This window comes from Schistosoma mansoni, chromosome 2, assembly GCF_000237925.1.
Source record: "Schistosoma mansoni strain Puerto Rico chromosome 2, complete genome".
Taxonomy (NCBI): domain Eukaryota; kingdom Metazoa; phylum Platyhelminthes; class Trematoda; order Strigeidida; family Schistosomatidae; genus Schistosoma; species Schistosoma mansoni.
Genome location: NC_031496.1, coordinates 3,323,108 through 3,338,726, shown reverse-complemented (window position 1 = coordinate 3,338,726; position 15,619 = coordinate 3,323,108). Strand labels below are relative to the sequence as shown.

Sequence of the window (15,619 nt, the reverse complement as noted above, 5' to 3'; positions counted from 1 at the left end):
TGGTGGTCTAGCTTCAATTGACTCACGCTTTCAACTATGAAAATATTAATGTGTTGATGGAAGCTACAAACCTCGATCTTAAAAACAGGAAATAAGAAGATGGGGAATCAAATGTGCACTTTTTCTTACTGTTCATGGTCTCCAACATAGTGAAAGTTTACCTGGTCATTTCACCACAAACAAACAATGCTTTGTAAACATTTAGAGTATAATACTTGCATTTCGCCGTAAAATAAGAGAAATATACTACGGTGCACCGTATATGGGCACTTTTGACACTCAGATATCATGCATATCGTAAGTTGTTCAAAGCCAAACGAACTACCTTGTACTTATGTTGACTGGTTGGCACTACACACCTTGTCTAGACAACGACTTATTCCAATGACCAAACCTAGCAAGTGCTGATCGAGTCCTCAGAATTCCTCTAATTTAGCGACAATTAGATTAACGTAATCTGTTTAACTGACTGCCAATCTGTTATTAAGTTTGGTATGGATTCACAAAAGTTTCTGAAGCTCTTTACTTGATGTAAAACATGCACCACACAAATAAAAATTAAGTAACTGAAAAAATAATTACTTGGTGCATACACAATTAGATGTGTAGTTTTCTCGCTTAACGTAGTCAGATTATCTACTTCTCCACCTAGTCGCTCTACAATTTCAGCATAGCGATCTCGTTCTTCTAATGACAGGCCAGTGAAAGAGATTATATAGTTTCGTTTAGGTGATAGGCAATCAGGTTGTTGTGGCTGTTGTTGTTTTTGTATCGGTGATTTGAACGATGATTGATTATCTGATCTATGGAAGTAAATCAGAAATACTCGTCAGTCGTTTGAAAATAACAATTTTATCTTATGACACTGAACAAATCTAGATGTAGGCTTACTTTTGTGTAATATTCTCTCTTAATAATGTCTGTTCAATTTTATTTTCAGACTGATTCTTTTCGCAGTTTGCTTTTGAAATTACAAGATCAGTGCTAGTTGTTGTTGTCGTTGTCGTCGTCTGATGTGGAGTGTCATCTTCGTACTTCCACCGAACCTGCAAGAACAGTAGAGATAGATTACAGGATTAATGACATATTTTTGATCCAGTCGCTACTAGCCTTTCTTCAACTCACTTTTAGTCAGTTCAGCATCGTAAATAGGAATAGAGGTTGGCTTTAAACATGTAACATAAATGCGTCACTTAAGTTGATACAAGTTCGGGATCTTACCGAATCATCGTTCTTATTACAAACCAAGCACTTAACCTCAATATTGCGCACCTGGGAACCGTAATATATAATTAATTAAATTAACAAGTTACCACCAGCGTGTACAGTCTTGTTTATTCTCCCTTACAAGTGAGTAAACAACCAACCCAATGAGACTGATGAAGCTTCCAAATTAGATGAAGTGATCAACTACTCTACTCCCTAAGCCTGGAAGATGATGCAGAACAGTCTCGAAGCAACAATTTATGTTTAGGGAGAGAGAAAGAGAAATGCATCGCAAACATTCTTACATTGTTTCGCAAAGCATTCAAAAAACTGTATTCTTCGGATGCTCTCATCAAATAGAACCTACTTTATCTAGGTAAGGTCAAGTGAAAAACTATGCTAGGATTCTATTTAAGGTTTTCAGAGGGACAGCATAAATTGGCGGAACAACATTCTAAAATTCTAGCTAATAAAACCTGTTGACCAATTAGGTGTACGGTCCAGATATTGGGATGGAAGTGAGGTGAACTGCTTCAGGGGGCTATCTTTTCCAATTCCATCTTTCATTGTGGAAAGACAGAATAGGTAAAGGTCCTGGTTACCTATGGGAAACACTTTACTGTCGTTACACCTAATCGCGGTTTGGAGTACTACTTCACTTTATTCTTGGCCTTATTGCTATTCGATCGACCCGTCTTGGATGGTAGGACCTCAAGAAACAAGTATTATAACTCACGTAGCTCGACTAGGTTGTTACCAAAGGAAAGTATAGCAGACACGTCAAAATAGGAGCTAAGGTGACTGTTTACAGTTCAATTTCAGACGCATACGACCTTCGACTATGTCATGAGAGAAAAGTTCCGCTACAATTAGTTTACTAGAATATTACCTGTCGACGTCAGCACTAGTTAGTTATTTGTAAGAAAACACATCAAATGGAGTAAAAATGAATTCATCTTTTATTTAATCTAGCATATGATCCTCAAGGTTGAGGCAACAACCAGATTAGCAGGTTACCATTCAATTAAATTATGATATATAATAAATTTTATTACGATTCATCAGTGATTTTTAAAAAATTCATTCGGGTGAGGTCGTCTGTTAGGATGGTCGACAGTATATAACGGTGGAAATATCAAGATATCGCCAACTGGAACAATAATATGTTTCCTGTAAGTGTCGTATTCTCTTCTGAAGACAGCTACCACAAAAGTGCCTTATCCATAGAATAACTTTACTGATTTTATGGGTACTTATGCTGGGGATGCTAGATCTCCAGAAATCTCTCAATTAACGTCTTATTTTTGTAATTTTATTTTGGAAATTTGAACTTCTCCTTTTTGCGCTAAAAGCGTCCAATTTTTACTTTCGGATTGTATTTCCCACTTGGAAGGAGCCTAAATGTCATCGGTTCGTTGCCTTTTTTATTACGCTATTTTGTGACTTTTCCCAAGGACATTTTTATACTGTATACAAACTCTTGAGTTGTGTGCTAGGTTAGTTCGTACGTACGTACGCTTGTTTACAGATAATTAAAATAAATGTCGGATGACTAGCCAAAAGACAACTAATGTTCTAAGTTAATTCAGGAAGTCTAAGCCTTTTGACTAGCATTTGTGAGTCTTCTGTTAGAACTGAGTAATAATGCCAGGATGTTTAGGATACATTTCTCCCCATCTAAATGTAAATTGTTACTCCAGGACTGGCCTGCGTCAACATCTGAACTAAGGATAGGGAGTGAAGTAGTCGAACGCGTCGACAACTTCACTTATCTTGGAAGTCTGATCAGCCCTAATGGGTTGGTGTCTGACGAAATCTCATCACGGATTCAAAAAGCTCGTTTGGCTTTTGCCAACTTACGTCACCTATGGCCTAGACGAGGTATCCGTCTATCAATTAAGGGACGAGTATACTGCAAAGCAGTTCGCTCTGTTCTAATTTACGGCTGTGAAACATGGCCATTAAGAGTAGAAGATACTAGTAAGTTACTAGTATTTGACCACAGATGTCTTAGAAATATTGCTCGCATCTCCTCGGATCACCGGTTAAGTAATAGTGGGGTTAGACACAGGGTATTAGGGAATGATGGTAAATCAACTGATGAGGTCATGAATCTTCATCGACTGAGATGGTTGGGCCACGCGTTACGTAGGCCTGAACACTGCTTACCACGACGCGCTCTGCTGACTGGTATTGGGAGTGGTTGGGAGAGAGTTAGGGGCGGCCAAACCCAAACGTGGCATCAGTGCTTGAAGTCACTAAAATTGCTTCATAACTTTCTTCCTTCCTATGCTATATCATTATATACAACTTTTCTTCTATATACTACTACCACTAAATTAACTACTTTTATGAATCCGGTGTTCATCTTGTTGTGCTAACGAGGTAGGGCAACTTGGACCGATGCATAAATATGCCTGGTCCTACGTTCTAGCTGACTGACTGACTGAGCATTTGTGATTCACAGAAAATTGACAACTATATATTTACTTTTTTTTCCCATTCATTTATTATTCGAAATGTTAGTTAGCGATGCACCGTAACCTATACATGAATCCTAAGCGCTTTTTTAAAAAATAAACACTTAACGTAATATTTACTCACCATGATCATTTGGCCAGGTTGTACCAAATCAACATTATTATTTAGATTGTTTGAGTTCCCTACCTTTGATCTATCATTATCATTATCGTTGTTCGATTTGGACTCATGAGAAGTTATAGTAGTATCTGAACGATTAGTAGTTGAATAATTGCTACGACGAGGATTTCGTCTAAGACGTCTATGACCCGTAGGAACTGATGGGAATTGAGAATCTATAAACTCTCCATTTTCCAAATTTTGGTCTTCCTTATTTAAAAACTGTTGATGACTACCATCGGTGTTGGTAGTCGGATCCATATTTTCCTTGAAATTATTTTTAAATCCATTCTGAAAGCAATTAGTTTTATTCCCAGCAATCATCATTCCCAATCGACGATTAATATCTCCGAAAAGATTTAAAGAAGCTGTGTACACAATAGAAACATGCGGATGAATATAAATTACCTTCAGCTTTTGGTGATCCATAAAACACTGAGAAGCCCAAGTGACATGCATACAACACTAATATGTTCATTATATATATACAAACAATTACAATTTCACCACTTAGATAAACTCAGTTTTTGGCAGGAAACTATCAACCAAAGAAAAAAAATGAATAGTCTCTAAATAAAGTTCTTGTATAAAACATAAAATAAAATTTTATGACTGTCTAAAAAAGGAGACCGAAATTCCAAACGGATATATAACCTTCTATTTTCATAGGACATTGAACATAATTCCAGAATATTAGACAGGTTAAGTGTTAAAAAAAAGTAGAGAAAACCTATAAAGTCCTCATATCTTTAACAATTATTTGAAATGGAATCAGTATATTGGCTTACAAATGACTGTGCATAAAATGTAGAACAACAAGAATTATGCATTAAAACTAAGTAGTTCATAAGCCTCTAACTCCATTGTTATGGATGAGGGTGGGGAGAGCCTATCATACTTTAGTAATTAGAGCATTCTGAGATTCTGGAATGAGGCTACAGTCATCTCTATCCCTAAAAAGGGTTTAAATCACCTATGCAACAACTATCAAGAGATAGGCCTACTTCTGACTGTATCCAAACTATTGGCTTCCGTCATACTTCGTAGACTATTTAAAACCCACAAAAGATTGATTTACGAGGAGCAGGCCTGTTTTTATTCTGGTCGAGGATGTATTGATCATATCCTCACCCTCCGCCAAATTTTAGAACACTGTTATACTTACTGCAAGCAAACAATATTCGTCTTTTTTATATCACGTCCGCCTTCCACCTGTTGAACAGGACAGTTTTCTGGGAATGTTTATTGAAGGGTATGTCTAAGAAGTTTATTAGACCTTACGCATCCCCTACGTTTATGGGAGAATATATCAAACTATCTAAAAAGCAGTTAGTTAATGAAGCTAAAGCGAGAACAATAATCTTAAACTCCACTTTTAAGAAATATACAAAAATAGCAAAACAAGCCATCATTTTGTCTCTTTCATCATGGTTCTGTATCATACAAATTATAAGGATGATGCAACTCCAGTACCACATGCAGAAAGGGCAAGTAAATAAACTTGAGCTAATAATGCTTGACAAAAAATAAAAAAACTTATACGATAAGCTAACAAACGGGAAATAAAGAATAGTAAAGCTTAACACAATATCAACCAGAAACTTCAGTCTACGCACCGGAGAACTGTTGTATCCAGTCGAGAATTATGAATGGTAACTCTGAGGACTATTTATGGATCAATGTGATATGTATATTTCCTATTGTATAATTGTTAAGTAACTTAACTATTCATATTCGTGTCCCCCTTATTATAAGCTTTATTTTGACCTATGAACTATTATTATACGATTTACCATTCTTGAGTTATGCCCAGTCTATTAATTACTGCCTTCCACATTCACAGCCACATTTAGTTGAGTCTTGTACAAATGTTATTTTCTATTTTATGGTACGATGTAGTCTGTTTGATTGGTATATAGACCCAGTATGTTTGAGAATAATGGTTCATATTGCAAAGGCTGTTACTGGTGTTCTGGACTTAACTGACTGGGCTAAGCAGAAAGCAGGACTGATAAGTACTCAAGACTACTCATACGGCTTTTGTGTATCATTGCTCCGATCGATAATTCGCTCTTCTCTCATTGGCGGTCTTATCACGTTCATATATCAAACAGGGCACGCACGCGCTTACACGTTATAACACGAACACAATAAATCCATTAAAATATTTGACTAAAAAAGTCGAAATCTTACCAACTCGTGCTGCTTTTGGTTGTGGTTCTACTGGAGATGTGCTAACAGATGTTTTTCCATCCAAACATGTAGGAGGGAAATCACTCTCAGGTAATCTACAACAGGCTACCATACATGAGGTTAACCATTTCGGATTGACCAGATATTTCCCATCTTGCTTGGCAGCAGCAACATCGGCATAAACAAGTTGGCCTTCTGGACAGGTACTAGGTGTAACTGGTATAGTGGATGGTGTTGATGGGGGTAAAGTGTCATCAGGTGAAGTTTCAGAGATCATATGTGTACAAACCTAAAATGATATACCATAATAGTTGTCAAGATAATCTTATCAACAGAAACATCTCAGCAAAGACCAGGTGACACGATACAAAGTTTATTTAAATTGATCGGCTAGTTAATAACAACCCGTCCACTATTGGTTACATGCACAAAACTATTATATTCATAGGGCTACAATTTGTTGAGACGTAATGGCTTCCTTTCGTGAGAGCTACAAATTTATAACCATTAGTTGTCTTTTACCAGTCATTTAGTTATCATCATTTAGATTGAAAGAGTTAGAGTCCCATCAACCAAGAAACCATCAGTCTTGTTAGCAGTTTTTATGGAACCAACCATATTTAAAAACGGCTTTAATAAGATATGTATTACTTTATTTCTTTCAAGAACTGATCGTATCACCATTCAGTTATTTAGAATACACTTGTACGCCATGCTTTTATTTCCATTTCCTGTGTGAGTAGTAAAGATAGTATCTGACTGTCAAAACCAAAGCAGAAATTGTGATACTCAAACTAGTGGCACCATAGTTGAAAACAATTCTCACTCCATAATGTTCAACCATCGATCGCGAGATGATAGAAATCGATGGTTAGAGACCTTGAATGACATGGCTCAAAATCGTTTGCAATGGCGAAGGTGCATCCACTCTTTGTGTTCTGCCAAATTCTAATCTTCTGAATTCTTTATGTTACTATCCTTTTTCTCTTTCCAAATTTATTTCACTGTATTATACTCCTTCAATAACATCTTCAAACCCTAATCTTTCGGTTTACTGCTTATACTTTTACTACTTCTACCACTATGGGATTTGAATCGACAACTGCATCTCTGTGCTAATGTGGTATGGCAACTCGAACTGATGTACATACGTTGTAACTGACTGACTGACTGTAATGTTCTTGACTAATTCTGGTTAACGGAAGTTTTTTGACGCCTTTTATCATATTTGCATTACAAGTGAAGTAATATCCTTGTGGTTAAAGCACTTAACTTTTAACCATTATTTTGCCGGTTTACACTCATCCAGTTCGAGCGGCTTACTTAATTACTTACTTACGCCTGTCACCCCTCGTCGAGGAGCATAGGCCGCTCACCAGCATCCTCCATCCAACTCTGTCCTGTGCCTTCCTTTCCAGTTGTTATTCATCCTTTTCATATCTGCTTCTATTTCCCGGCGTAATGCGTTTTTTGGCTTTCCTCTTTTTCGCTTCCCTTCCGGCTAGGTAGTATAATTGCCCCGTACACTCAAAAAAATATGCGTAGCTCAAAAACAAGTTGGCTGGTTAACAATTAAGTTGAATTAACTAGAGTTATAAGTGCAGTGTAAGTATTGCTAAGAAGAATACAGGCCTAATATCAGAAATCTATATCAGATGGAAAATATAGTACGTTACTAAAAAGACATTTAGAAGTACTAACTAGGGTAGCAACTAATCTTTATTTTAATTGGTTTAAAGTCAAAATACATTACTAAAGTCATGTTGGAAAATGAAGAACTAATCACTTGGTTGAATTATTTGGTGTGATTTTAATCCTACTTAAACTGAAGTCATAATTGGTAGGCATAAATTTTTTAAAATAACAATTTTTCAATCCATAGTGTTAAGAGAGAATGGATTGATCATTTGTATAAGAGCAGCACAAAAGTCCTATTTATTTTGGTTTTATTTAAACATAAATATTGGTACAAAGGGGCACCAGATATACATACGCCACACAAGTCACTTGATTTGTGTGAGGGCTGGGATACTGCCTAGGTGCTCAAATTGAAGTAGGTGGTTTTCTTAGGGAGCCACAACCCGAGCCTTTGACCTAAATGTCCGACCCACAAGGCAGTGGAACATCGTGAGGAGATGCAGTCCCATGGTAGCCGGTGGCCAACGACTGATTCATACACCATTTGTTCCCTCAGGATACTGGAGCCCATGTGCACCATTGGTTTGGAATCAGGGTTTTCCAACTCCCCTAGGTGGATTTTCCGTGTCTACCAACCCGGTTAAAGCGTCGGACATTCGCTTTTCGTCCTCTAAATTTCGTAAACAACAGTAATGCCACGAGAAGGCAGTGAGTAGGAATTCCCTGTCAGAGGCTATATACGCGTGGTGATGTGAGAGCATTTCGAGAGGGAGAGTGGACTCTCCCCACTCTCGGCCGTACCAAGGCATAGAAATTGTTCTTTAATCTTATGTTTACATAGTCATATGCTTGCGTTTTGCATTAGTCATATGTAATATAAGCCCAACGATTAATCTTTATTGCCAATCTAGCAAGAATAAGCGAGAAGGATAATGAACTGATTAAGTGCTAGTGATACTACATAATAGTTTTGGGGAAAGTATGAAGAGTAAGATTACACTCGTAATTTCAACCAAATATGAAATATACGTCCTGAATTATCCAGTATACTACCAGCCTCTCTTCCAATCAAAGGATATGAAATTCAATCTAACCAATTTCTTATTTTAACCAATTATAGTGGATATCGAAAGTAATTTCTTTTGTGAACATTAATAAACATTGATATGATCCCAAAATATGATTGTTTAACCCGACAAAAAGCCGTTTAAAAAAGGTTGAATAATAGTACCATCCTCAAATTAAGAGGATTAAGCTTAAACAATATTTTCATAGTTGAAATCATGAGTCAATTGAAGCTAGAACACCATGGAAAACCTGGAAGCATTGGATGGCCGTTTCGACCTATTATGGGACTCCTTAGCAGTGCGCATCCACGATCCCGCACACGCGAGATTTATTTAGGATTTAAGCATTCAGTCAATTTACATGATAATCACACCACACCTACAGCAATTGTAATAACTACAACAAACTAAGCAACCTCCATATGAACAACTTAGGTATAATCTTACAGCAAAAGGTTTCCATTTTCTAGATTTATTGGTTGACCATCTCACAGGTATCACAAGGTAAATATCAACAAGACCAACTATACTGTGAAAATTGTTCTTAATTTATGTAAAAACAAAGCCATAATATACATTGAAAACTTGAAAACATTTCACACAAGTATACATTAATGAACCAGTCCCAATAAAATATCTTTAACTGATTAAATACTACCTATGGCTTTTAACCTGGGATATAATAGTGTAATTAGATAAACGTAAATGAGCTGGATCAACAAAGAGAACAGTTAGACATTATATAGAAATTGGTACAAATTGTTAAACTACTCAATATTTGATTGCATAGTTAAACTAAGCTCCTAAAGAAATCTTACTTCAGGATTGTAAGTCCACTTGAAATCTCCACCCAGTTTTTTCACAATATCATTTAGCTCCACTTGGCGAGAACTTAAGTGTTTCGCCACACATATTACTACTCCTCGTAAGCACAAGCTATCCTCTTCGTCATCTGAATCCAAATAAAAAGTGGGTGATAATAATGTACAACAGAAAAATACATCATCTTATTTCGCATACAAACGTTTTGGGGAGATAATATTGTGAGGAGCTGGAGTAACAACAATAGTGGAGGCTCTGAATATAAAGGACCACTTCCCGAGACTTTGACCTAAAGGTATAATCCACAAGGCAGTGAAGCAACGTAAGGAGATGCAGTCTCATGGTAGCCGGTCACCAACACTAGGTTCATACGCCACTTCTTCCTTCAACATCCTGGAGCCCATGTGCACCATTGGTTTGGAATAAGGGTTTTCCAATTCCCTTTAGCTGGATCCTCCATATCCACCAACTCAGTTAAAGCGCCGGACATTCGCTTTTCGTCCTCTCAATGTCGTAAACAACAGTAATGCCACGAGAAGGCAGTGAGTAGGACCTCCTTGGCAGTGGTTGTGCACGCATGGCCATGTGAGAGCATTTCGAGAGGGATAGTTGACTCTCCTCATTCTCGGCCGTACCAGGGCATTTGGGGGCAGTAAGTAAATAGGGATAAACAGCACTGATGAGAAATACGGCTCAGTTAAAAACACACCCAAAAAGGTTCGTTTCAGTTAGAGAAGTTTATCTCACTTATATGAAGTTTGGTAGAAAACTACATGAGGATAGCCCTTAACGTTTATTTTGAACCATATCTGACTATGTCTCAAGCCACTGAGTTGCATAATTTTAGAACTCCAGCTGAGGAATGGTGATGGACCGACAAACTAATTTTCTCTCCACCTTTTTCACTCGGTTTCAGGATAAATAAGTAACGGGCAATGTGGAATTCCTAAAACATGATTGAGGTACTAAATCGAGTGTTTCATGATCAAACACAGTACCATCTGCAAAACAATTAATTGATACCACACAATTCACTTCCAGCACATAGCTTAAAAATAACTAAATACTCAGCACCTTAGTGTAGTTAATCTACAACTTATGTAACAACCAGAAACTAATGGATTTCGAAGCTTCAAATCACGCTGGATACGAACACGTGGAAGAACACTGTCCCAAGTCCCTCGGACGAAAACGTTAAAAAAAGGATAACGAAATTCGATGGTTGTAAAGCGTTATTAAGGTGAAAGCGATTGCATCTAACAATTGGTAGTTGTTTTAGCCCACGTAGCTCATTGATGACAAGTTTTATGTTAACAAGACAATCGGAAGCTGAGTGTATACCTTTTAAGAATCTTTAGCAAAATCTGGGACAGTAGGATAAGTAATGCGAAAAGAAGCTTACATAGTTTACTGCTACATCTAAAATGTTTTATTCTGCACCACAGGTAGATTCTGGCTTTCTTAGAGAAATATAAGTTCGTAAATAAACTTCAAATACTTAACCACAACGTGAGAAATTTTTTCACAAAAATCAAAATATCTCAGTTCTCATAACCTTTGGAATAACCATGGTCGATGTTTACCGCTAATTATTGCGACTAATCGGGTAATAATTGTGTTTTCAGCATCTTTTATCAAACAACGAGAGTATACACCCTTAATATTATTCGATTTCACTGACCAAGGAGTATGTGGTTGAAGATACGAGGTAACCAGAACATATTAGGACACCTTGAACATACTTAAAATTAATGAAATTATAGGCTTCTAGGTTTTACCAGCTGTTAGGGGCCTATAGTCTACCTACATGTACCTTCCCCTGATATGTATGTAATTGTGTCGAACCTTTTAATCAATATTTACTTTGGAGTTTGTTAAGTTGAACTTCTGAATATCCATTATTTAGATAGAAACCATCGACATAGATATTGATATGCTAGCGTGAGTTTTAGGAGCAGCAGACGTCTACTGGTCTTTTTGGTGTTAGCTGGTAGTGATAGTTTATTTGCATCTGGAATAACTTTCTCTTTAACTGTTGCCAGGTAAAACAATATCGCTATATGCTTAAAAACCAGAGACTGAGTTTGTAAATAAAAATATAGGGCTTCACGCAACCACCTCATCCGAAGTTTATCGTTTTACTACACAACTCATATTTGCTAACAAAGACGTCATGTCCGGTAGTTAATTTACTAAGAAAAGATTTATGTACTCGGCTTTAAGCTACACTGCTTGAAAAAGGATTAGTGATAACACTAATAAGTTGTTCAAACTGAAGTGAGTGGAGTGGAAGTGGAACCCAAGATCTACTTGGTTGTAATTCGAGTGTTTTGAAAACTAGACCAGTAATACACAGTAGATATTGCATGAAAAGGCAAAAACCAAAGAGACAAACTGGTCTGCTAAAGCCGACGGTAATTACCTGAAAGTTCCAACTTTCTTTTGGGTAGCGCTGATGTTTCTTGGACTGCATTTTTCAGGCATCTGGACACTTGCACAGAAAAAGTTGGAGACGGTTTGTATGAATAACTTAAAGAATGAAGTGACGAATTTAATTTTGATGAACGACCTTCGCGAAAATCTTGAAGCCAGTCAGGGGTTTGCATTGTTTCTGCTAGGTTACTAAGTGCCAGGTTATATTCGGGATTCTCAGTAGTTTTACCACTAGCTGATTTACGAAAACTAGGAATATTTTTCAACATGCCACACTCTCTGACCTTTACTTCTTCGGAAATTACAGTTAAATCTTCGTTATTACTGATTCTAGAATCCTTACTTGTATCGTATACTGGGAATTCGCATTCATTAACTAAACTCCAAGTCTCAGCACATTTATAAAGCCAAAGACGACTGACAGCCGGAAGACCCCATTGTTGAGCAGCAGGCCACTTCCGCCCATCTGGTTTAGCTGCAACCAGATGAGTACTGGCGGCGAGATTCCTAGATGCTACTGACTTGCGTAAGAAGCATTCCTGGACAACAGCCCCAAGAGCTTGAGCATATGAAGTTAATAAACCCCTATCATTGCCTACAAAACCGCTTAGTGAAATGACGCATCCAGATAACGGTGGTGGGCCTGGTTTATGTAACACAGGTTTAAATGCACATTCTTTCCTGATTTCCTGCAAACAAAGACTCTTTTCATGAATACAATACGAAATCCACCCGACAGTAACAAATTCACAAGAACTAATAAGAGGAAGGTTGGTGACGAAAAATGGAGTAACTAAGAAATTCACATTATGTTCATTGTCGGAGATACAACCTCCAGCTGTTTTAATTATGTCAGTACATTTGATAATATCTGCATCACTTAATTCTTTGTGAAAAGAGAATACAAGGTTTGAAAAGCACCCACCAAGATGAGATATTTCAGAAGCCTCTGGGTGCTTAACCTCGTCGGCGATTTCAGGTCTGATTGAAGTTTTATCAAAACCTTGGATAACCCCTCTTGTTTCAACAGCTTCATCCTGAAATTCATCATCTGCTAGACCACCTGTAAAATACTGGTTAATTAACTGGAAGTCAGCTGCATCTATATTTGTTGAAGTAACGTCAACTTCATCCTCAAGCCTTTGAAAGTTTTCGTTTATTTCGGGAATGAGATATTCATCCTCCGGAATACGAACTTTTGAATCCCGACATGCAAGTAGCCACGCTCCCTTGATGTATTTAACACCTTTTTCTCTCGACATATTATTGGAGCTAGGAATACTTCCAACAACAACGTGAGTTAGCATTTCTGTAACTTGGTCAAACAATTCTGTGCATAATTTTCCACCTAACTCCCTAACAATTGACGAGTACAAATGAACCTCATCTTTTTTGCAATCAGAGAATCTAATTGAACAACCAGAAAGGATAGAACTACCACTTTGAATACTAACAACTTGCGCACTCTCTCTGAAACATACACTTCGAGTTTCATCAACCTTAGAAGCAGCACCAACATAACTAATCGCTGATATATTGTCGAAGGAGATTTCATTTTGTTGTGTGTTTGGAGTTGGTGTTGAAGATTTTGTCTTAGCTTGGTCTACTCGATAATCCTCCTCATCAAGAGCATATCCTTTATCTACTGAGTCGATAAGCCACTTGATACTTATTATCTGTATCTTCCACTTTTTAGCATGAACATATTTTGTTCCTGATGCTTGCCGAGTTACTAAATGCGTCGTCTCACCTATTTTCATTACACCTGAGTATTTCCCCCCATGTTTGGAGACTAAATCAGATACCTCTTTACGCTCCTCTACAGACAGACCTGAAACACAGATAACAAGCTGAGAAAAGATTGGGACGCGATACTTCTCAGTGTAAATCCCTAACATCATATCTATAGGATCTTGAATCTCTGAAAGACGCCAGGCCTCCGTAATCCAGTCAGGAAGCAAAATATGGAGATTTCTGCTAGCGCCCACCAAGTATTTTTTGGAACCAACCTTGGCCGTAACTATGACATTCACGTTATCTGTTAAGTCTCGTGACACAGAACCATGCAACATTTGTATTGAATCGAATATTTGCTTCCTCTGGGCTCCAGTTACGGATGTAACTGTGGCAGTGGCATTAAGGAGGGCCGTCGAAAACAGGGGATACGGAAGATTTGGTAACGGCTTGTTCTCTCTTACGTAATGAAGAATGACTTGTGGCCCATAAATTGATACTCCAAGTGACCGAAGATGGTCGTAACACTCACCGTCAAAGCGGGCAAGCACAAAACAAACGTCTTTAGAAGGCTTCAATGGATATAGCTTAATGACTTCACAAGAACTTAGACGTTTCGGACAAATATTTTCATATTCGGAAACAGCATTAAATGCAGCGTTTAATAGTGAACTGGGAGGTTCGTTGACAAAAATAATCTCGTCCATGTGTCATGTAGAGAGACTGGATAGGACTGTAGTAGGAGTGATTTCCCCTAAAAGATCCAATAACCCTGAGTTGGTAGTTTTTAAGCTGGAAGCTGAATGTAAATTCTTGGCCAAGTATGCGATCTACAAAGAACAAGACAGAAAAAACAGTATGAATCGAAATTTAGCATGTTCGTTATTATCCAGTTAAGTTCAAAACCTGTGAAACCACTCTTAATTTAAAATAATACTCTTTTTCACATCACTTAGAATTATACAAGGAATGTATCGCAGAAAGATAAATGTGGATTTTTTCGTATTACATCTGTAACTTGTTTATTTAAACACATTGGCCCCCAAATGCCCTGGTACGGCCGAGAATGAGGAGAGTCAACTATCCCTCTCGAAATGCTCTCACATGGCCATGCGTGCACAACCACTGCCAAGGAGGTCCTACTCACTGCCTTCTCGTGGCATTACTGTTGTTTACGACATTGAGAGGACGAAAAGCGAATGTCCGGCGCTTTAACTGAGTTGGTGGATATGGAGGATCCAGCTAAAGGGAATTGGAAAACCCTTATTCCAAACCAATGGTGCACATGGGCTCCAGGATGTTGAAGGAAGAAGTGGCGTATGAACCTAGTGTTGGTGACCGGCTACCATGAGACTGCATCTCCTTACGTTGCTTCACTGCCTTGTGGATTATACCTTTAGGTCAAAGGCTCGGGGTGTGGCCCTTTGTGAAAACCACCTACTTCAGTTTGGGCACCCGAAAAGTATCACGTCACTCACACACATCAAGTGACTTGTGTGGCGCATATGTATTCTGTAGCCCTTTGCACCAACGTGATTATTTCTTCGAACGCCTATTGTGCGATACTTGGTACTAATGTATATCTGTTCTCTACATATAGTGAATCTTCTCATTTACCCTTACCCTATAATGTCTTGTATGACTATAATGGAATTTGTTTTGACCTGGCATCCCCGTATTCGGATAAAAAAGGTATGCATGACCACTTAATAGCTGTTGTGAACCTGAAATTATATTATTCTAAAGAGGAAGTTACTGACCCCTATCATCTAACTCCATTACCGCATTATGTGGACTAAAATGCATAAGTCTACAAACCATACTATCTTGTCCCCGTGTCTGACTGCGGCATGAGAGAACACAGATGCTGGCTGAATGTTATACCC

At 37.8% G+C, this 15,619-nt stretch overlaps 1 protein-coding gene across 2 annotated transcripts in view; it reads right to left on the bottom strand.

Moving 5' to 3' along the window:
* The window catches only part of Smp_133990.1 (putative topbp1), a gene marked incomplete at its 5' end in the record, with an annotated part of 18,446 nt that extends 4,006 nt beyond the window's left edge, over positions 1-14,440 (bottom strand). The window contains 6 exons of one of the 2 annotated variants that reach the window (XM_018795349.1): positions 583-803; positions 892-1,046; positions 3,811-4,214; positions 6,040-6,328; positions 9,563-9,696; positions 11,989-14,440. In XM_018795349.1, the coding sequence (XP_018649672.1) occupies positions 583-803; positions 892-1,046; positions 3,811-4,214; positions 6,040-6,328; positions 9,563-9,696; positions 11,989-14,440 (3,655 nt within the window). The remainder of the gene's footprint in view (positions 1-582; positions 804-891; positions 1,047-3,810; positions 4,215-6,039; positions 6,329-9,562; positions 9,697-11,988) is intronic. The other variant, XM_018795350.1, reaches the window with a different exon arrangement.
* Positions 14,441-15,619: the final 1,179 nt, after the last annotated feature.